Consider the following 22,622-nt stretch of genomic DNA (forward strand, 5'->3'; position numbering starts at 1 on the left):
TGGATATGTATGTTCCTATTCCCATTTTCTTAATTGTTTTGGGTTTGTTATTGTATGTCTTTTCCTTCTCTTTTGTTTCCTGTCTAGAGAAGTTCCTTTAGCATTTGTTGTAAAGCTGGTTTGGTGGTTCTGAATTCTCTTAGCTTTTGCTTGTCTGTAAAGGTTTTATTGCTCGGTTGAATCTGAATGAGATCCTTGCTGGGTAGAGTAATCTTGGTTTTAGGTTTTTCCCTTTCATCACTTTAAATATGTCCTGCCACTCCCTTCTGGCTTGCAGAGTTTCTGCTGAAAGATCAGCCGTTAACCTGATGGGGATTCCCTTGTGTGTTATTTGTTGCTTTTCCCTTGCTGCTTTTAATATTTTTTCTTTGTATTTAATTTTTGATAGTTTGATTAATATGTGACTTGGCATGTTTCTCCTGCATTTAATCCTGTGTGGGACTCTCTGCACTTCCTGGACTTGATTGACTATTGCCTTTCCCATATTAGGGAAGTTTTCAACTATAATCTCTTCAAATATTTTCTCAGTCCCTTTCTTTTTCTCTTCTTCTTCTGTGACCCCTATAATTCGAACATTGGTGCAGTTAATGTTGTCCCAGAAGTCTCTGAGACTGTCCTCAATTCTTTTCATTCTTTTTTCTTTATTCTGCTCTGTGGTAGTTACTTCCACTATTTTATCTTCCAGGTCACTTATCCAGTCTTCTGCCTCAGTTATTCTGCTATTGATTCCTTCTAGAGAATTTTTTATTTCATTTATTGTGTGGTTCATCATTGTTTCTTTGCCCTTTAGTTCTTCTAGGTCCTTGTTAAATGTTTCTTGTATTTTCTCCATTCTGTTTCCAACATTTTGGATCATCTTTACTATCATTACTCTGAATTCTTTTTCAGGTAGACTGCCTATTTGCTCTTCATTTGTTTGGTCTGGTGGGTTTTTACCTTCCTCCTTCATCTGATGTGTATTTCTCTGTCTTCTCATTTTGCTTAACTTACTGTGTTTGGGGTCTCCTTTTCACAGGCTGCACGTTTGTAGTTTCCATTGTTTTTGGTGTCTGTCCCCAGTGGCTAAAGTTGGTTCAGTGGGTTATGTAGGCTTCCTGGTGGAGGGGACTGGTGCCTGTGTTCTGGTGGATGAGGCTGGATCTTGTCTTTCTGGTGGGCAGGTCCACGTCTGGTGGTGTGTTTTGGGGTGTCTGTGGCCTTATTATGATTTTAGGCAGCCTCTCTGCTAGTGGGTGGGGTTGTGTTCCTGTCTTGCTAGTTGTTTGGCATGTGGTGTCCAGCACTGTAGCTTGCTGGTTGTTGAGTGGAGCTGGGTCTTACCGTTGAGATGGAGATCTCTGGGAGAGCTTTCGCTGTTTTATATTATGTGGAGCCAGGAGGAGTCTGGTGGACCAATGTCCTGAACTCGGCTCTCCCATCTCAGAGGTACAGGTCTGACGCCCGGCCGGAGCACCAAGATCCTGTTAGCCACATGGCTCAGAAGAAAAGGGAGGAAAAAAAGAACCAAAGAAAGAAAAATAAAATAAAGTTATTAAAATAAAAAATTATTAGTAATAAAAAAATTAAAAAGTAATTTAAAAATAGAAGAGAGCCACCAAACCAAAAAACAAATCCACCAATGATAACCAGTGCTAAAAACTATACTAAAAAAACAAACAAACAAACAGAAATCAGACAGAACCCTAGGACAAATGGTAATAGCAAATGTATACAAACAAAATCACACAAAGAAGCATACACATACACACTCACAGAAAGAGAAAAAGGAAAAATATATATATATTTATATATATAAAAAGAAATAAAGGAAGAGAGCAACCAAATCAATCAACAAATCTACCAATAATAAACTCTAAATACTAAAGTAAGGTAAATATAAAACCAAAAACAAATTAGATGCAGAAAGCAAACCCCAAGTCTACAGTTGCTCCCAAAGACCACTGCCTCAATTTTGGGATTATTTGTTGTCTGTTCAGGTATTCCACAGATGCAGGGTACATCAAGGTGATCGTGGAGATTTAATTTGCTGCTCCTGAGGCTGCTGGGAGAGATTTCCCTTTCATTTCTTTGTTCTCACAGCTCCTGGGGTTCAGCTTTGGATTTGGCCCGGCCTCTGCGTGTAGGTCACCTGAGGGCGTCTATTCTTTGCTCAGACAGGACGGGGTTAAAGTAGCAGCTAATTAGGGGACTCAGGCTCACTCAGGCCGGGGGTGGGGCAGGGAGGGAGGGGTACAGAATGCAGGGCGAGCCTGCAGCGGCAGAGGTGGGAGTGACATTGCAACAGCCTGAGGCATGCTGTGTGTTCTCCCGGGGAAGTTGTCCCTGGATCATGGGACCCTGCAGTGGTGGGCTGCACAGGCTCCTGGGAGGGTAGGTGTGGATAGTGACCTGTGCTTGCACACAGGCTTCTTGGTGTCGGCAGCAGCAGCCTTAGCCTCTCATGCCTGTCTCTTGGGTCCGTGCTGATAGACGCGGCTAGTGCCCGTCTCTGGAGTTTGTTTAGGTGGTGCTCTGCATCCCCTCTCCTCCGGCACCCCACAACAATGGTCTCTTGCCTCTTAGGCAGATCCAGACTTTTTCCTGGACTCCCTCCTGGCTAGCTGTGGCGCACTAGCCCCCTTCAGGTGTGGTCACTCAGCCAACCCCAGTTCTCTCCCTGGGATCTGACCCCTGAAGCCCGAGCCTCAGCTCCCAGCCCCCACCCGTCCTGGTGGGTGAGCAGACAAGCCTCTCAGGCTGGTGAGTGTTGGTTGGCACCGATCCTCTGTGCGGGAATCTCTCCGCTTTGCCCTCTGCACCCCTGTTGCTGCGCTCTCCTCCATGGCTCCGAAGCTTCGCCCCCGACCACCCCCCATCTCTGCCATTGAAGGGGCTTCCTAGTGTGTGGAAACTTTTCCTCCTTCACAGCTCCCTCACAGAGGTGCAGGTCCCATCCCTATTCTTTTGTCTGTGTTTCTTCTTCTTTCTTTTGCCCTACCTAGGTATGTGGGGAGTTTCTTGCCTTTTGGGAAGTCTGAAGTCTTCTACCAGCGTTCAGTGGGTGTTCTGTAGGAGTTGTTCCACATTTAGATGTATTTCTGATGTATTCGTGGGGAGGAAGGTGATCTCCACGTCTTACTCCTCCGCCATCTTGAAGGTCTCCTATCCATTTATCCTTTTAGTAACCTTTTAAATAATATTCCCATTTTAAAAATCAGGAAACTGAAGACCAGAACATTAAGTAACTTGATCAAGATTTACAGTTTACTAGATTTGAACCAGGTAAAACCAAGGTTCAAACCTAAATATGAAAGAGTTTAAAAGCTTTTTCAACTAAGTAACTGTTTCTTTCTCACTGTTCATTTGGAAATAAAATAGACCAGCTGTTGGGTAGGAGAGCAGGGAATTAGGGGGAAATAGACTCAAACATGTAAATACTTCAAAAATAATGGCTTATTTTTCCAGATGAAAATAGAGTGAGTTATTCAGTACAGAAATTTGCTGATTGTGACAAAGTGAGTATTATGAGTGTAAAGAAAGATAAGTAGAAATGCCTTCACAGTTTGGATTTCTTGTGCAAATTGTAACAAGATGAGATTTAACAGTGTGAATTATTTGTTTTCAGCTTGAAAATTAACTTCCAACAGGAGCAGCTAGAAGAAGGAATGTAAAAAAGCAGATATGTAGAAAATAAGATTTAATGTAGTGCTGGGTTTTGATTTCAACCAAAATTTAGAGTGACAGCAAATAAGATTTCTAAAAGACTTATTGTATTAAAAGTTATTAAATTATATCTTTTTAAAATACATGTGCTCTTTTAGATTCTCATTATTGAAATGCTGAATTAATATCTTGCTAGGGATGTTATATGATTAGAAAGTGTAACCGAAGAGAATAAAATGAGAGGTTAATACATTTTAATTAACTCTTGATTGCCCACAGGAAAGAATGGTAAGTGCCATGAGAATTCATTAAAGCTGCAAAAATTTAAAGGAAAGGGAGATTGCCTCCATTTAGGGCAAGTCATAAATGTTTTCAGAGCAGAAGGTGGCCTTTGTGGTTTACCTTGAAAGAATGGGCTACATAAGTAGATATGGAGAGTAGTAAAGAAAGCGAAGAGAGTAACATGAGCAAGGAATGGAGGTAGGACATATAGGACATGTTCAAAGAAAAACAGACATTTTGATAAAGCTTATTTATAGATAGAGGAATAGGTTAAGGCTGAAATGGTCGATTGCCATCTCACTGTAGGTTTCTATTGCCTTTGTTGGTCTCATCTTTCAGTTCCAGTTCCTAGCTTGTTTCCTGTAAAGTGGTAGAGTAAAGGACTATAATAGCCTGGAAGGGGGCTAAGGTTTGTTGTTGTTTATCATCATAGGAAAAGATACCATTTATTGAGCACTTACTTAGTTCTGGCACTCCATGTGCTAACCATTTTCCTGTATTTGGTCTCGTTTAATTCTCACAGCAACTACCTGAGAAAACTGGTATTATGTTTATTGTACAGACAAGGAAAATCAAGAAATGGAGAGATGAAGCCAGTTCACAAGGTTAAAGAAGTAGTAACAGATTGACTCACATTCAGATGTTGTCTCTGGTGTTCCACCAGCCTCTTTGGTCATTCCTTCTGTCTCCTTTGCTGATTCTTCCTCTTTTCCCCAACTTCTTTATGTTGTGTTGCTCTAGGTGTCAGGCTGTGGACTTCTTTTCTTCTCTGTCTCTACTCCTTGGGGATCTCATCTAGTGTCATGGTTTTACATACTCTCTATATGCTGATTTTTAACTCTAGCCACATTTTTCCCCTGAACTCTAGACTCATATATCCAACTACTATCCATATCTCCACTCAAATAGCTCATAGATATATCTAACACAACATGTCTAACACCAGACACCTAATCTTCCTCCCCAAACCTGCTTCTCTTGAACCTTTCCCCATCTTAATTAATGGTAATTTCATCTTTAACACTGCTAAGACCTAAAGCCTTAGAATCATCCTTGGTTCTTTTTTTCCTCTTACTCTGTCTCTAATGTATCAGGAAGTCTTCTTGACTTCCTGTCAGGTTCTACCTTCAAATTATGTACAATAAAAACTTTACAATGGCCTAAACCTTTCTAATAATATCTCATCATTATTCCCTTTACTCGCTCTGCTCCAGCCACAGTGACCTTCTTACTATTGCTCAAAAAACAGGCTCATGAACCTTAGGCCCTTTGCTGTTCCCCATTCCTAGGATGATTTTTCTTCATATAGCCACATGGTGATCTCCATAACCTCTAACAAATCTTTGCCAAAATGTCACCTTCTCATCTAGCCCAGCACTCACACCGTATTGTTCCCTACTCTTTCTTATTTTATTTTGGCTTATTACTTTCCAGCGTACTATATAAATTACTTTGTTTTTCTCTTATCTGTCTCCTCCTCCTCCTCCCACTAGATTTTGAGGTCCACAGGAACTTAACTTTTTATTCACTGATGTATCCCAAGAACTTTAAACCATACCTGGGTACATAGTATTACTTAATGAATGGGTGAATCAATTACTGTCCTCACAGAGCATGTAAAAGGAGCTCAGTGGATGAGAATCTTTGTAGGGGGAGGGACACGTTGTTTATTTTTTCTGATAAGTGGGGTTTTTTTTTTAACATTGTGGTAAAATATACATGACATAAAATTTACCATTTTAAACATTTTTAAGTATACAGTTAGTGGTATTAAGTACCTTCACATTGTTGTGCAACCATTACATTCATCTATCTCCAGAACTTTTTTCATCTTCTAAAACTGAAACTCTGTACCAGTTAAACAAGAACTCCCCATTTCCCCTTCCCACCAGGCCCTGGCAACCACCATTTGCTTACTGTGTTTATGAATTTGACTACTCTAGGTACCTCACGTAAGTGGAATCATATAGTATTTGTCTTTTTGTGTATTGGGCTTATTTCACTTGGCATAATTTCCTCAAGGTTCATATGTTGTAACATGTACCAGAATTTCCTTCGTTTTTAAGACTGAATAATATTCTGTTGTATGAATATACCATGTTTTGTTTGTCTATTCATCCATCAATAGACACTTGGGTTGCTTCCACATCTTGACTATTGAGAATAATGCTCCTATTCATATGAGTGTACAAATACCTATTCAAGTCCCTGGTTTTAGTTCTTTTGGGTATATACCAAGAATTGCTAGATCATATGGTAATTCTATTTTTGATTTTTTGAGAAGCCACTGTACTGTTTTCCATGCCTTACTATTTTACATTCCCATCAGTGGTGCACAAGGGTTCCAAGTTCTTTACATTCTTGCCAACACTAACTACTTTCTGGTTTTTTGATAATAGCTGTTTTAATGGGTGTGAAGTGGCAGCTCATTAATTTGATTTGCATTTCCCTAATGATTAGTGATTTTGATCCTTTTGTGTGCATATTGGCCACTTGTATATCTTTGAAGAAATGTCTGTTCAGGTACTTGGCACATTTTTAAAAATCAGTTGTTTTTTTGTTGTTGCATTGTAGGAGTTCTTTATATACTCTGGGTATCAACCCCTTAGGAGACATATGATTTGCAAATATTTTCTCCCATATCATAGGTTGCCTTTTCATTCTGTTGATACTGTCTGTTGGTTCACAAAACTTTTTAATTATGATGTAGTCCAGTTTATCTACTTTTTCTTTTGTTGCCTATGCTTTTAGTGTCCTATCCAAGAAAGTATTGCTAAATCCAATGTTGTGAAACTTTCACTTAAGTTTTCTTCTAAGAGTTTTTAGTTTTAGATCTTACATTTAGGTCTTTGATCCATTTTGAGTTAGTTTTACTTCATTCTTTTTCATGTGGATATCCAGTGTTCCCAACACCACTTGTCCTTTCCCCACTGAGTGGTCTTGACATATTTGTAGAAAATCATTTGACTGTACATACAGGGATTTATTTCTGGGCTCTCTGTTCTGTTCCATTGACCTAAATGTCTTAAGGCTAGTACTGTTTTGATTATGATAGCTTTGTAATAAGTTTTGAAATCAGAAAGTTTGAGACCTGTAACTTTGTTATTCTTCTTCAAGAATGTTTTTGCTATTCAGGGTTCCCTGAGATTCCATATGAATTTGAGGATGAATTTTCTATTTCTGCAAACAAATGTCATAGGGATTTTCACAGTGATTACATTGAATTCTATGGATTGCTTTGGATATTATTAATTTCTTAACAATACGAAGTCTTCCAATCCATGAATGTGGGCCGTTTTTCCATTTATCTGTATCTACATTCTTTCAGAATGCTTTTTTTTTTTTTTTTTTTTTTGGCGGTATGTAGGCCTCTCACTGTTGCGGCCCTCCCATTGCAGAGCACAGGCTCCGGACGCACAGGCTCAGTGGCCATGGCTCACGGGCCCAGCCTCTCCCCGGCATGTGGGATCTTCCTGGACCGGGGCACGAACCCGTGTCCCCTGCATCAGCAGGCGGACTTTCAACCACTGCGCCACCAGGGAAGCCCCAGAATGTTTTATAGTTGTCAGTATACGTGTCCTCCTTGGCTAATTCCTAAGTATTTTATTCTTTTTGATGCTATTGTAAATGACATTGTTTTCTTAATTTCCTTTACAGATTGTTCGGATTATCAGTGTATGGAAATGCTATTGATTTTTTGTTCATTGATTTTGTATCCTGCTACCTTGTTCAAGTCATTTATTCTAAACACGTTTTTTGTTTGTTTGTTTGTTTGTAGAATCTTTAGGGTTTTCTGCATGTAAGATCATGTCGTCTGCAAACAGAGATAATTTTACTTCTTCCTTTCCAGTTTGGATGCCTTTTTTTTCCCCCTTGCCTAATTGCTCTGGCTAGGATTTCTATGTTGAAAAGAAGTGGTGAAGGTGAGCATCCTTGTCTTGTTAAAAATTTTAGAAAAAAAGCTTCCAATCTCTCACCATTGGTATGATGTTCAGTGTTGGCTTTTCATATATGGTCTTTATTATGTTGAAGTAGTTTTCTTTTCCTAGTTTGCTCAATGTTTTATCATGAAAGGATTTTGAATTTTGTCAATTGCTTTTTCTGCATCAATAGAGATGATCACATGGCTTTTTTTTCCCTTCATTCTGTTAATGTGATGTATTACATTAGTTGATTTTCCTATGTTGAACCATCTTTACATACAGAATGAGAGCCTGTAGCTTCCTTACCAGTGATCTAACTGACATCGTGATTTGAATGAGGATCTTAGAACTAAAACTCTTTAGAATTGAATGGGCTTCGTGTTAGTGGTGTCTGGGGCTGAGTTATACAGACTTTCCACAGACTCAGAAATATCAGAGGTCTGAACGTTCTTTCTCTTTCTTCTTTTGTTTTCAAAGCTATATACAAGGTCATCCAAACTTTGTTTTTGCATTTTTCTCATTTAATCTTTAAAATGGTTATATGAGACAGGTGCTATTTTCTTTCTCACTTTAATAATGAGGAAAATGAGACTCTGACCAAGCAGTTTGCCCAAGATCACAATAACTGTAGCAATGCTCAGTTTCTAATCCATGTCTTATTTCAGAGCTCATGCTGTTAATCACTTTGTTACCATGCCTCTGCCTTATATCTTCTCATCCAGTTCTGACAATACAAAAATTGGCATAGGGTGATGCCACAGATTTTTTTCTCTCTCAAACTTACATTACTGCCTTTGTTAGAGCAGAAGGAACCTTAGACATGCTATGGACCAGAGTTTTCACATTATTTTCCACGAAACCAACTTCCAGAGAAGTCTTCAGGGAATTGGTAGAATCTAGTTTCATTATTTTTTAAGTATCTTTGAATTTTTAAAAACTGCAAGTTAATTAGGTATATGCATTCATATCTGTTACAAACCAGATTTTAACATATTGGAATGCACTGGTGCTTTAAAGAACTATCAAGTTAAGTGGTTTTTGTGCAAACCTCTGAGTAAACATTTATTTAAACCACCCTGAGATTACGAGACTGTTGTTCAAAAGTGTATATTATAGCTACTTTCTTGGATGAATTATGTTTTTCAAATAAAGCAACCAAAACCAAGTACAGAAATAAGTTTGATCCCTGACTTTAAACATTTGTGTTAATCAAAATTGCTTCATTGTTGCTGTGATAAATAAATGTTATAAATTTGAACTTAAAAATGAATTTAAAGGGCTTCCCTGGTGGCGCAGTTGTTACGAATCCACCTGCCAGTGCAAGGGACACAGGTTCAAGCCCTGGTCTGGGAAGATCCCACATGCCGCGGAGCATCTAAGCCCGTGTGCCACAACTACTGAGCCTGCACTCTAGAGCCCACGAGCCACAACTACTGAAGCGCAAGTGCCTAGGGCCCATGCTCCGCAACAAGAGAAGACACCGCAATGAGAAGGAAGTTCAAAGTTAGTTACAATATGGAATATGAAACTGTTATCAATGAACTTTTCATACTCTGTTAAACTCCATTAGTCTTTCTTCCACATTGAATGAACTTTTTATCCATATATGATTTTGTAACATGCATTGATCATTTGGAATTGGTTCACTGAGTTATGCATGTCTTCCAAATGTTGACACATTTCATTATAAATAGTTTCTTAAATCATCTTTATTGATATCACCATCCATCTCATGAGTGTCTTTTAAGTATTGGTATAATGTTAAGCTTACAAGGCAGATAATACTTTCCAAGGTTCCAGTTTTTACTTGAAAGCTTCAGTTTTCATCATCTGCAACAAATACTTTCAGTTGTTTTCCTTAAAGTGACAGATACACTTTATTTAGGAAGAAGTGTTGCCCAATACCTAAATCTGAATAACCATTGTTATCTGTCACTTCTTGCAAGTAAAAATGGTGTTCCATGAAAAAAGCAGCTGGTTCACCTTGTTTCTCAGACCATCATATAAGTGCTTTTCCTCCTCATAACTGATTATACTTTGGTACTCAGCAGAAGTGCTTTGTGTGTATTTCTAATTTTGTCTTCCATAGTTTTTAAAAGAACCTAAGGGTCACCATTTATTTTAAATCAATAGTTTTTATTGATTCATCAAGGACAGATGTTCATAAGTGCAACTGGCCTTTTTATCCCCCTGCGAGTTTGTGAGGGTGAACAGTACAGTTGCTACCAGCCAGTACAGTTTGGTGCTGCTGCCTTGATTCCCACTAAAGCACCCACCACTTTTTTTTTTAACCCACCACTGGTTTTGCAACATTGTTGCAGATAATACAGTGAGAAAGATAAATAACATCTTCATATTCTGAAAGTAGTTTTGACCTTACAGACCTCCCTTAAGGGGCCTTGGGGGACTTTTGGAGTGCTTGGACCACACTTTGAGAACTGCTGATCTAATATATTCTAAAACATTTTCCTGTTGCCCTATACTGCGCTGGTCTCTGTTCCCTCAGGCCAGTTTGCTCCCAGGAGGTATCTGGGACAGATGTCTCCTTTTATTCAGAACAAGAGCAAGAGAAATAATCTCAGTGTTCTGGAGAAAAAACTGAAGAGCGAGGCTATCTTTTTAGTCCCATATTTAGGCTGGTGCTTCTGCTCTTCTCTTAATACACACTTCCTGTGGTAGTGTTGTCTGGTTCTGTGCCTTCAACTACATCCTGTTTCCTGATGACTCCTAGATTTTGTCCTCTATGCCTGAACTCTCTCCTGAACTTCCAGTACTTTCAAGTTGCCTGCTGGATATTTCTCCTTAGGTGTCAAGCTCAACAATGCTTAAAGTTAATAATCACCTTTTCCAATTAGTCTCTCCTTCAAAGTATAGTATAAACAATAACAAAGAGCCAAGCTTTACCTCCTTCTACATTCTACTTTATGTACTAATGACACTATTATTGGCCCTCAGCCAATCATCCTAGACTTTTTCTCTATCATTCCTCATCTCCCATAAATTGCCAAGTCTTGTTCTTTTACCCGCAATTGGACTCTGATTGTCTGTTCCTCATTATACTCAGCTTTGTTTGGGTCCTCATCATGTTTTACCTGGACTATGATATCAAGTCGCCTCCAGTCTCTTTACCTGCTGGTCTTGCATGACTGCCAGAATTGTCTTTGTTAACATTTGATCATATTACTAACCACAAATCTAATCACTAGCCCCGTGCTCCAAATATATGTGTGTGGATATATATATAACTTTTTATTACTTATATTTATATGCTATTTATATTGTAAACATTTATATATCATATATTATTATATATTTTTTAATATATTGTCTGTTATATTATTTATGTGTGTGTGTATATATATATATACATATATATATATATTTGATGGTCTTTTACTTAATGTGTCACAGATATATGTCTGAAAGTAAAGTTGTCCACCTTATGAAATGTAAAACAATACTAAACATCTGGATATCCCATCTCTGCTCATAGCACTACCATCTACTCAGTTGCCCAAGCAGAGACCTGCGAGTCATCCCAGGTTGCATTCCTACTCTCCCATCCCAGAACTTTCGACACATAGCAAAGGCTTACAGATTGACTGCTGAAAAAATGAATAAATCATTTGTCTCAAATCTGCTACATTGTCATAAGATTTTGAATTCAATGGAAACATAAACAGTCTAGAGAGGAGTTGTCATCCATAGGACATGGATGCTTGAGTCCAGCTGCCTGAACTTACTCAGATAACAGTGCTAGTTCCTTAGGTTTTCTAAGTCTCAGTTTCCTAAAGTATTTATTGTGGTTCCTGTCGTAGTAAATGGTAGTTGTTGTTATTGCTGTTACTGCTTTTTAGTTTAATGGTTTCCAAATGCAGACTAGTTACTTGTAATATACTCTTCATTAATTCCAAATGAAATAGAGACAAGGGAGAGGAAGAGAGTGAGTGTGTGTGTGTGTGTGTGTGTGTGTGTGTGTGTGTGTGTTTGTGTTGTCAGCTCTTTTCCTGGAAAGGATTCTTTTAGTCTACAATTGTTTTCTCTTCTCTTTAGTTTTTTAAGTTCTTTTTGTTTGACAAATGAAAGCTGGACTTTTTTTTTTTTTTTAGTTTTCATGGTTAAGTTGTTAAATATGTGTTTTCCCCCAACTTATATATAGGCTCTTAACATACTTATTTAGTTTACTTGTTCATAAACTCAACATCTGAAAACCACGGAGCCTCAGAGAGGTGGCATTACGTACCCAAGGTCACAAACACAGGACATTTACCTTCCTTACTCACACCTCTATACCCCTGTCCTTTTTCACCGGGAAATTTAGTCAGCAAAAAGATTAATCCCACAGAACAGGAGAATTGTAAGCTTTCAAAATAAATTAGAAACATAAGGGTAAATTTTTGTTATTAAAAATTAATCACTCTACACCTACCTTTAAAATATTGTAGTTATGATAGTAATAGAAGGACGTTAATTTTTTTTTTTTTTTTTTTTTTTTTTTTGCGGTACGCAGGCCTCTCACTGTTGTGGCCTCTCCCGTTGCGGAGCACAGGCTCCAGACGGGCAGGCTCAGCGGCCATGGCTCACGGGCCCAACCTCTCCGCGGCATGTGGGATCTTCCCAGACTGGGGCACGAGCCCGTGTCCCCTGCATCGGCAGGCGGACTCTCAACCACTGTGCCACCAGGGAAGCCCCCAGGACGTTAAATATTTTTAATATTTTGTCTCAATTATTTTAGCATTTCCTCCTGGTGATAGACACATTGCAGACAAATAAAGAAAACTGAAGAAAGCAAATTCAGGTCACTCAGTTTCTACATATATTTTATTTTGACTTGTAAATGTTCTTTTTACGCTTCATTATAAATGAGATTAACTGTGGTGCCAGAAAATTTTTGCATGTAATATTTTACTAACTCCTAACTGAGAAAATGCAGAATCTTTCCAGTATTTTTTTTTTCTTTGATAATCTCCTGTTATTTGCTACCAGCTACCTGTACAAATGAAAATTACATTGATGGTGACTATCAAGAATTTGAAGAATTCTTTTTTTTTATTTTTTAATTTTTTTGGCTGCACTGTGTGGCATGTGTGATCTTAGTTCCCTGACCAGGGATCGAACCCACACCCTCTGCAGTGGAAGCGAGGAGTCTAAACCTCTGGACCACCAGGGAAGTCCCTCCAATTCTTAATTAAAGCTTTATAACGTTCTGAGGATATAGAAGGGAACTCATGGTGTCCCCAGAGCATCTTTGACACCAGCATTAGTAAAATGCCAAGTAGGTCTTCGTTTTTACAGGCAATGACTCAGGCTAAGCATGCAGATGTTCATATATTTTACAATTCTTAGCCTCTGCTTTCTTTCATGTTTCTTCTCTAATTTTCTCCATTTCCACAAACCACAAGTCATGAATGTTTCTTCGAGACCACTTAATTTTGGAATGGAAAAATGTATGCATGAGCAGGTGTATATTTGGGTATAGTGAGTGTATATCTCTGTCTCCTCCCACCTCCTTTCTGTCCACAAGTAAAAGTGTGAAAGCTTTTTTGTAAAGTCTTTTTTGCCCCTTCCACATAAATCTAGGTGTTATTTCTCCTTTACTCTCTTTGAACTTTAACACTTACTGTGTAGCAGTTGTGTACATGTATATCACTCAGTTAAATCATGAGTTCCTTGAAGGTAGATGTTGTGTCTTATTTCCCCCTAAATCCCTAGTACCTAGGCTTAAACATAAAAGATGCTTACTAAATGTGAATGGATTAGTGGGTCAGTGAGTGAGTGAACTAATTGAAGACCAGCTTGAGAAAGTAGATCCTTTACTAATGACTATGATTCACGAGTATCTCTTGAAGGTTCTTTGTGAGCTTGAGCTTAATTATTTTATGGATTGTGCATGGGTCATGGAGAAAAAAAAGCGTTCTTCTTCCTCCCAGGATTCTCTGGTAGACAGCTGTTCTTTGGGATTATTTGTGAGCCTTAAGGTTTCCCTTATTCCTTGTTGGTCAGCTGGTTGTACTAAGAAATGTTATGGTATCTGTTTGGAATATCCTTAGTAACTAGATGGTTTCTGTCCTTTTTATCCTTTAATATTTTCAGCAAATATGAGTGTTCTTGACCTTGAGGATACAGTAGTGAACAAAACAAAGTTCCTGTCTTTTTTAGAGCTTATGTAAACAAATATATAACATGTCAGTTATGATGATTGCTATGAATTAAATGAGAGTAAAGGGGTAAAAAGTGATATGCCTAAAATGTAGCTTTATCATTCACACCTCACAAAAAATCATGTCAGCATAGTATGATCTCAAATAAGTAAGGAAAAAAATACCAGGGAAAAAAGCTGGTAAAGAAGTATGATAAAATATTGGTATGGGTTCCTTCTTTCCTTCTCTCTCTTTCTTTCCTTTCTTTTAAATTGAAGTGTAATTGATGAGCATTATGTTAATTTCAGGTGTACAACATAATGATTCAACATTTGTGTGCATTGCAAAATGATCACCTCAATAAGTTTATTTACCATCTATCACCATACAAAGTTACAAATTTTTTTCCTTGTGATGAGAACTTTTTAAGATTTACTTTCTTAGCAACTTTCAAGTTTGCAATACAATAGTACTAACTTTAGTCCCCATGCTGTACATTACATACCCATGACTTACTTATTTTATGACTGGCAGTTTGTACATTTTAACCCCTTCATCCACGTTGCCCATTCCTCAACCCCTCTCCTCAGAATTATTTCCGCTAATCAGATTATAGATGATATTTTTAAATTATGCTTTTATGTATTTCTCCAAAGTGATCATTACCTTTATTCTTGGGGAGAAGAGGGTGCTAATCAGATTACCTTTGCATTCAAAGTCTGATTCTGCTGACCCATGGCTCCTGTGTGCCTCAAGAAAAAGAAAGCCACGTACTGAGTTCCTCTCCCAGTATTTCTGTGACTCCTCAGCAGGTGTCTCACACATAATGTGAACAAGTTCATGCTCAGTGAGTCCTTCCAGTTTCTGGACAGGTCTCTGCTTCATATCAACCATGATCAATATCTGAGAAAGTTCTTTCCAAAGTCTTATTTTCCCAATTCAGGCAAAAGTGCTTTGTCATTCATCTAGGATACATTCCCCAGTGTTTGGACCAATGCTGAATTCATTTCTTATGATGAAGGACGTATAGAAAAACTCTGAGGAGACCTTCAAGATGGCAGAAGAGTAAGACATGGAGATCACCTTCCTCCCCACAAATACATCAGAAATACATCTACATGTGGAACAACTCCTACAGAACACATACTGAACGCTGGCAGAAGACTGCAGACTTCCCAAAAGCTGTGGGGCTGACAGGGTCTTTGTGCTCCAGCCAGGTGTCAGACCTGTGCCTCTAGGTGGGAGAGCCAAGTTCAGGACATTGGTCGACCAGAGACCTCCTGGCTCCACGTAATATCAAGTGACGAAAGCTCTCCCAGAGATCTCCATCTCTGGAGATCTCTGGGAGAGCTTTCGTCATTTGATATTGTGGAGCCAGGGCTCCACAATATATGTGGAAGGGGCAAAAAAGACTTTACAAAAAAGCTTTCACACTTTTACTTGTGGACAGAAAGGACCCAGCTCCACTCAACGACCAGCAAGCTACAGTGCTGGACACCCTATGCCAAACAACTAGCAAGACAGGAACGCAACCCCACCCATTAGCCTAAAATCACAGTAAGGTCACAGACACCCAAAAACACACACCGGACATGATCCTGCCCACCAGAAAGACAAGGTCCAGCGTCATCCTCCAGAACACAGGCACCAGTCCCCTCCACCAGGAAGCCTACACAACCCACTGAACCAACCTTAGCCACTGGGGCAGACACCAAAAACAATGGGAACTACGAACCTGCAGCCTGTGAAAAGGCGACCACAAACACAGTAAGTTAAGCAAAATGAGAAGACAGAGAAAACACACAGCAGATGAAGGAGCAAGGTAAAAACCCACCAGACCAAACAAATGAAGAAACAAATAGGCAGTCTACCTGAGAAAGAATTCAGAGTAATGATAGTAAAGATGATCCAAAATCTTGAAATAGAATGGAGAAAATACAAGAAATGTTTAACAAGGACCTAGAAGAACTAAAGAGCAAACAAACAATGATGAACCACACAATAAATGAAATTAAAAATTCTCTAGAAGGAATCAATAGCAGAGTAACTGAGGCAGAAGAACGGATAAGTGACCTGGAAGATACAATAGTGAAAGTAACTACCGCAGAGCAGAATAAAGAAAAGAGAATGAAAAGAATTGAGGACAGTCTCAGAGACTTCTGGGACAACATTAAACACACCAGCATTTGAATTATAGGGGTCCCAGAAGAAGAAGAGAAAAAGAAAGGGACTGAGAAAATATTGGAAGACATTATACTTGAAGACTGCCCTAATATGGGAAAGGCAGTAGTCATTCAAGTCCAGGAAATGCAGAGTCCCACACAGGATAAATCCAAGGACAAACAGGCCAAGACACATATTAATCAAACTATCAAAAATTAAATACAAAGAAAAAATATTAGAAGCAGCAAGGGAAAAGCAACAAATAACACACAAGGGAATCCCCATCAGGTTAACAGCTGATTTCTCAGCAGAAACTCTGCAAGCCAGAAGGGAGTGGCAGGACATATTTAAAGTGATGAAAGGGAAAAACCTAAAACCAAGATTACTCTACCCAGCAAGGATCTCATTCAGATTCAACCGAGCAATTAAAACCTTTACAGACAAGCAAAAGCTAAGAGAATTCAGAACCACCAAACCAGCTTTACAACAAATGCTAAAGGAACTTCTCTAGACAGGAAACAAAAGAGAAGGAAAAAACGTACAATAACAAACCCAAACCAATTAAGAAAATGGGGGGGGCTTCCCTGGTGGCGCAGTGGTTGAGAATCTGCCCGCTAATGTAGGAGACACGGGATCAAGCCCTGGTCTGGGAAGATCCCACATGCCGCGGAGCGACTAGGCCCGTGAGCCACAACTACGGAGCCTGCGCGTCCGGAGCCTGTGCTCCGCAACAAGAGAGGCCACGACAGTGAGAGGCCTGCGCACCGCGATGAAGAGTGACCCCCGCTCGCCGCAACTAGAGAAAGCCCTCGCACAGAAACGAAGACCCAACGCAGCAAAAATAAATAAATAAATTACTAAACTCCTACCCCCAACATCTTCTTTAAAAAAAAAAAAAAAAGACACAGTAGATAACTGTTGGACCTATTCTCTGAAGACAGTTTGGGGGAAGAGCAAGCAGAAGTGAGACGGTTTTAGTCCCAGCACAAGGACAACCAACTTTTCATATCGGAGGGTCCTGGCTCTTTTAAAAAAAAAAAAAAGAAAGAAAATGGGAATAGGAACATACATATCGATAACTACCTTAAATGTAAATGGATTAAATGCTCCAACCAAAAGAAATAGACTGGCTCAATGGATACAAAAACAAGATCCATATATATGCTGTCTACAAGAGACCGACTTCAGACCAAGGGACACATACAGACTGAAAGTGAGGGGATGGAAAAAGATATTCCATGCAAATGGAAACCAAAAGAAAGCTGGAGTAGCAATTCTTATATCAGACAAAATAGACTTTAAATAAAGACCAGTAAAACAGACAAAAAAGGACACTACATAACGACCAAGTGATCAATCCAAGAAGAAGATATAACAATTGTAAATACTTATGCACCCAACATAGGAGTACCACAATACATAAGGCAAATGCTAACAGCCATAAAAGGGGAAATCGACAGTAACACAATCATAGTAGGGGACTTTAACACCCCACTTTCACCAATGGACAGATCATCCAAAATGAAATTAAATAAGGAAACACAAGCATTAAACGACACATTAGACAAGATGGACTTAATTGATATTTATAGGACATTCTACCCAAAAACAACAGAATACACCTTCTCAAGTGCTCATGGAACATTCTCCAGGATAGATCATATCTTGGGTCACAAATCAAGCCTTGGTAAATTTAAGAAAACTGAAGTCGTATCAAGTATCTTTTCTGACCACAATTCTATGAGAGTAGATATCAATTACAGGAAAAAATCTGTAAAAAATACAAACACATGGAGGCTAAACAATACGCTACTAAATAACCAAGAGATCACTGAAGAAATCAAAGAAAAATCAAAAAATACCTAGAAACAAATGACAATGAAAACACGACAACCCAAAACCTATGGGATGCAGCAAAAGCAGTTCTAAGAGGGAAGTTTATAGCAGTACAATCCTACCTCAAGAAAAAAGCATCTCAATTAAACAACCTAACCTTACACCTAAAGCAATTAGAGAAAGAAGAACACAAAAACCCCAAAGTTAGCAGAAGGAAAGAAATCATAAAGATCAGACCAGAAATAAATGAAAAAGAAATGAAGGAAATGACAGCAAAGATCAATAAAACTAATAGTTGGTTCTTTGAGAAGATAAACAAAATTGATAAACCATTAGCCCGACTCATCAAGAAAAAAAGAGAGAAGACTCAAATCAATAGAATTACAAATGAAAAGGAGAAGTAACAACGAGACACTGCAGAAATACAAAGGATCATGAGAGATGACTACAAGCAACTCTATGCCAATAAAATGGACAACCTGGAAGAAATGGACAAATTCTTAGAAAAGCACAACCTTCCTAGACTGAACCAGGAAGAAATAGAAAATATAAACAGGCCAATCACAAGCACTGAAATTGAGACTGTGATTAAAAATCTTCCAACAGACAGAAGCCCAGGATCAGATGGCTTCACAGGCGAATTCTCTCACACATTTAGAGAAGAGTTAACACCTATCCTTCTCAAGCTCTTCCACAATATAGCAGAGGTAGGAACACTCCTAAACACATTCTATGGGGCCACCATCACCATGATACCAAAACCAGACAAAGATGTCTCAAAGAAAGAAAGCTACAGGCCAATATCACTGATGAACATAGATGCAAAAATCCTCAACAAAATACTAGCAAACAGAATCCAACAACACATTAAAAGGATCATACACCATGATCAAGTGGGGTTTATCACAGGAAAGCGAGGATTCTTCAATATATGCAAATCAATCAGTGTGATAAACCATATTAACAAATTGAAGGAGGAAAACCATATTATTATCTCTCTATGACATAAATCACAGCAAGATCCTTTTTGACCCACCTCCTAGAGAAATGGAAATTAAAAAATATAAACAAATGGGACCTAATGAAACTTAAAAGCTTTTGCACAGCAAAGGAAACCATAAACAAGATGAAAAAATAACCCTCAGAATGGGAGAAAATGTTTGCAAATGTATCAACAGACAAAGGATTAATCTTCAAAATATACAAGCAGCTCATGCAGGTCAATATCAAAAAAACAAACAACCCAATCCAGAAATGGGCAGAAGACCTAAATAGACATTTCTCCAAAGAAGATATCCAGATTGCCAACAAACACATGAAAGGATGCTCAACATCAGTAATCATTAGAGAAATGCAAATCAAAATTGCAATGAGGTATCACCTCATACCAGTCAGAATGGCCATCATCAAAAAATCTACAAACAATAAATGCTGGAGAGGGTGTGGAGAAAAGGGCACCATCTTGCACTGTTGGTGGGAATGTAAATTGATACAGCCACTATGGAGAACAGTATGGAGGTTCCTTAAAAAACTAAAAATAGAACTACCATACGACCCAGCAATCCCACTACTGGGCATATACCCTGAGAAAACCATAATTCAAAAAGAGTCAGGTACCACAATGTTCATTGAAGCTCTATTTACAATAACCAGGACATGGAAGCAACCTAAGTGTTCATGGACAGTTGAATGGATAAAGAAGGTGTGGCACGTATATACAATGGAATATTACTCAGCCATAAAAAGAAACGAAGTGAGGTGGATGGACCTAGAGTCTGTCATACAGAGTGAAGGAAGTCAGAAAGAGAAAAACAAATACCGTATGCTAACATATATATGGAATCTAAAAAAAAAAAAAATGTTCTGAAGAACCTAAAGGCAGGACAGGAATAAAGATGCAGACATAGAGAATGGACTTGAGGACACGGGGAGGGGGAAGGGTAAGCTGGGACAAAGTAAGAGAGTGGCATGGACATACATATACTACCAAATGTAAAATAGATAGCTAGCGGGAAGCAGCCACATAGCACAGGGAGACCAGCTTTGTGACCACCTAGAGGGGTGCTATAGGGAGGGTGGGAGGGAGACGCAAGAGGGAGGAGATATGGGGATATATGTATATGTATAACTGGTTCACTTTGTTATAAAGCAGAAACTAACACACCATTGTAAAGCAATTATACTCCAATAAAGATGTTAAAAAAATACTCCAGTAACCTACATGTAGCGTATTCTTCATATACAAGTGTCATGTTTTTTATTAGTGTCTTTCACAATGTACACTTCATAATATTTCAGTCAAACCTGACCTAACTCAGCAGTGTTGTCACATGTGTTATGACTGCTTGTAACAGCTGTGGTACCATGGCAGAGCAAAAGCGTGAAGCAGATTTTTCAGTCCGTCAAGTGAAATGAGCCCAACTCCTTTTCCATCATTACCTTTATACCAATCAGGAGAGCGTCTGCATCCTGCTCAGGCTGTGCCTCAGCTGCCACTGCATCGGGAATTACAGGAAGAGGAGGAGAAAGAAGGGAAAGCCTGAAACAGCACGCATGACTAGGCAGGGCCTGAGGCTGTGGGACGCAGCAGATATGTAGTAATACAAAACCATCTTTTATGGCTAAAGCTGTAGGATTTCCTGTAAGTCTGGACTCTCAACATCCTCTTCAGGTTCAGAGTTATTGGTGTGTCCCTAAAGGACTGATTTTCTCTGTGCTTCTACCCACCTCATGACTGTCTTGGTGACAAGAAAAAGATAATGTGTATCTTCCTTGCCCCTCTTCTGTTTATGTCCATGGTGTACTCACTGTTAGAGGTAAGGGCACACTTTACACATTTAAATGAGTGGGTGAGCACACTTTGTCCTAAAACTGATTTGATGTAAAGATGAGTTAAGGAAGAGCAAGGAGCATTTTTCTATGCATCTTTGCTCTGTCTTACCATCTCTTTTGAGATTCACTTTCTTCTTCCTTTGTTTCTTTCTGCTTTCCTATATCAAGCAGCAATTCCTATAAATATTCTTTGACCTTATTGGTAGCCTTTATGCCTGAACAGACAAAAACTATCTCAAAGTAAGTCAGTTTGTTCCAGCTGAAAATGTTAGTCTATTTGTTAAGTGCACTATGATGGAACAGATAACTTCTCATGCCTGTGGAGCAGGGATTAAATACTGCTTTTGCAATGACTGTTCCTTCTGCCTGGAATAGATTTCTCTCCCCCATCTCCATCTATTCAGCAGACTCCGTCCCTTATTTAAAAGACCTAGGTCAAATGTAATGGCTTATTTGATGCTTTTCCCGATTCTCCCAGCAGTTAATGGCTTCTACTACAGGTTTTTTATACCTCTCTAATAGCTCATTTAAGATTATTTTATTATTGTTTGTGTATATGTCTGTCACTATACTATGAACTTTTCAGACATAGGAACTCTATCTTCTTATTTTCTTCAGTTTTATATATGGCCAATGAATCTTTTTTGACCATTCGTTCTTTGTTGGATAAGTGTTATTCCTTGTTTTTAAGGACCTTACAATCTAGTAGGGGTGATATATCAATCACAGATAACCATAATACAAACTAGAATGCTGTCAGTGCCACAAAGAAGGAAGAAATCACTTCTTGCTGTGTGAATTAGAGATACCTAGGTTATTCTAGGCTTTGTGGTTATGGTAGTATTTGAAATGGACCTTGAAGGGTGTGTGTGAAATGTGGAATTAATGGTGTAGTTTTTTTTACTTCATGATGTCTTTATTAGAAATAGTTTAAGCACACGGGAGCTATATTATTTGACGTGTATTCCAAAGCCTTAAACACTTTACCTAGAGTTAGTTCACCTGTTTTTGATTCTTCAATGATTCATCCGTGTGTTAACTGTCTTTGTGGGCCTAAATTCAGGGATTAATATTTGGCATTCGATATTTTTCATTTGTCTGAATGTTACTAACCAAAAGAGGACATGAAATTTGATGTCTTTCTGTCCTATTGCATTGATTTTCTTTATTCATTTTAGCCACAGACCCCTTTGCTTCTGTTTTTGGAAATGAATCATTTGAAGATGGATTTGCTGACTTCAGCACATTGTCAAAGGTAATCTGCAATACTTAGTAGGAAAGTAAAATATACTGTGTTTCCACCAAAGGAGTGATCCTTTCTTTTGATTTTATAACCTGACCCTCACAGAGGTTGCAACTTGATTTCAGTAAGGCACAGCAAACATTGATTTCAGACAGAAATGAAATATAAGATGTAATCAAAGTAGACATTTCTGTGCACAAAGACAATGGTGATGGTACAGATAATTATAATTTTCTACTGGCAGGTCTGCTCAACAACTTTAAGAGTCTTCTGTCTTTTTAAATATGTTTCTTCCAATTGAACTACATTTTCCCCCTGTTGACTGTCTGGGTCAATAGCTGTAAAATCTGGACATTCATTCCATCCTCTCTGTACTGATTGCTTGATTTTATGTTCTGAGACTGTTAAGGTTAGTATTAAGATAATTAATAGCCCAGCAGTATTAGGTAGTGGACTATATATGTCAACTACCTATTTTCCAATGTAGCCCTAGGATTGATTCAGGCCAAAAGAGTAAACTTAGAGTATATGTCACACTGTCTCTATCATTGGTTCTCAACT

The 22,622-nt window shown here is 38.6% G+C and overlaps 1 protein-coding gene across 4 annotated transcripts in view; it reads left to right on the forward strand.

The window, feature by feature from the left end:
• Positions 1-22,622, forward strand: part of EPS15 (epidermal growth factor receptor pathway substrate 15) — a 161,483-nt gene that overhangs the window by 130,401 nt on the left and 8,460 nt on the right. For 2 of the 4 annotated variants that reach the window (XM_060140095.1, XM_060140097.1), the window contains exons 22-23: positions 5,817-5,876; positions 21,997-22,073. In XM_060140095.1, the coding sequence (XP_059996078.1) occupies positions 5,817-5,876; positions 21,997-22,073 (137 nt within the window). The remainder of the gene's footprint in view (positions 1-5,816; positions 5,877-21,996; positions 22,074-22,622) is intronic. The other 2 variants (XM_060140096.1, XM_060140098.1) reach the window with 1 other exon arrangement.

This window comes from Lagenorhynchus albirostris, chromosome 2, assembly GCF_949774975.1.
Source record: "Lagenorhynchus albirostris chromosome 2, mLagAlb1.1, whole genome shotgun sequence".
Taxonomy (NCBI): Eukaryota; Metazoa; Chordata; class Mammalia; order Artiodactyla; family Delphinidae; genus Lagenorhynchus; species Lagenorhynchus albirostris.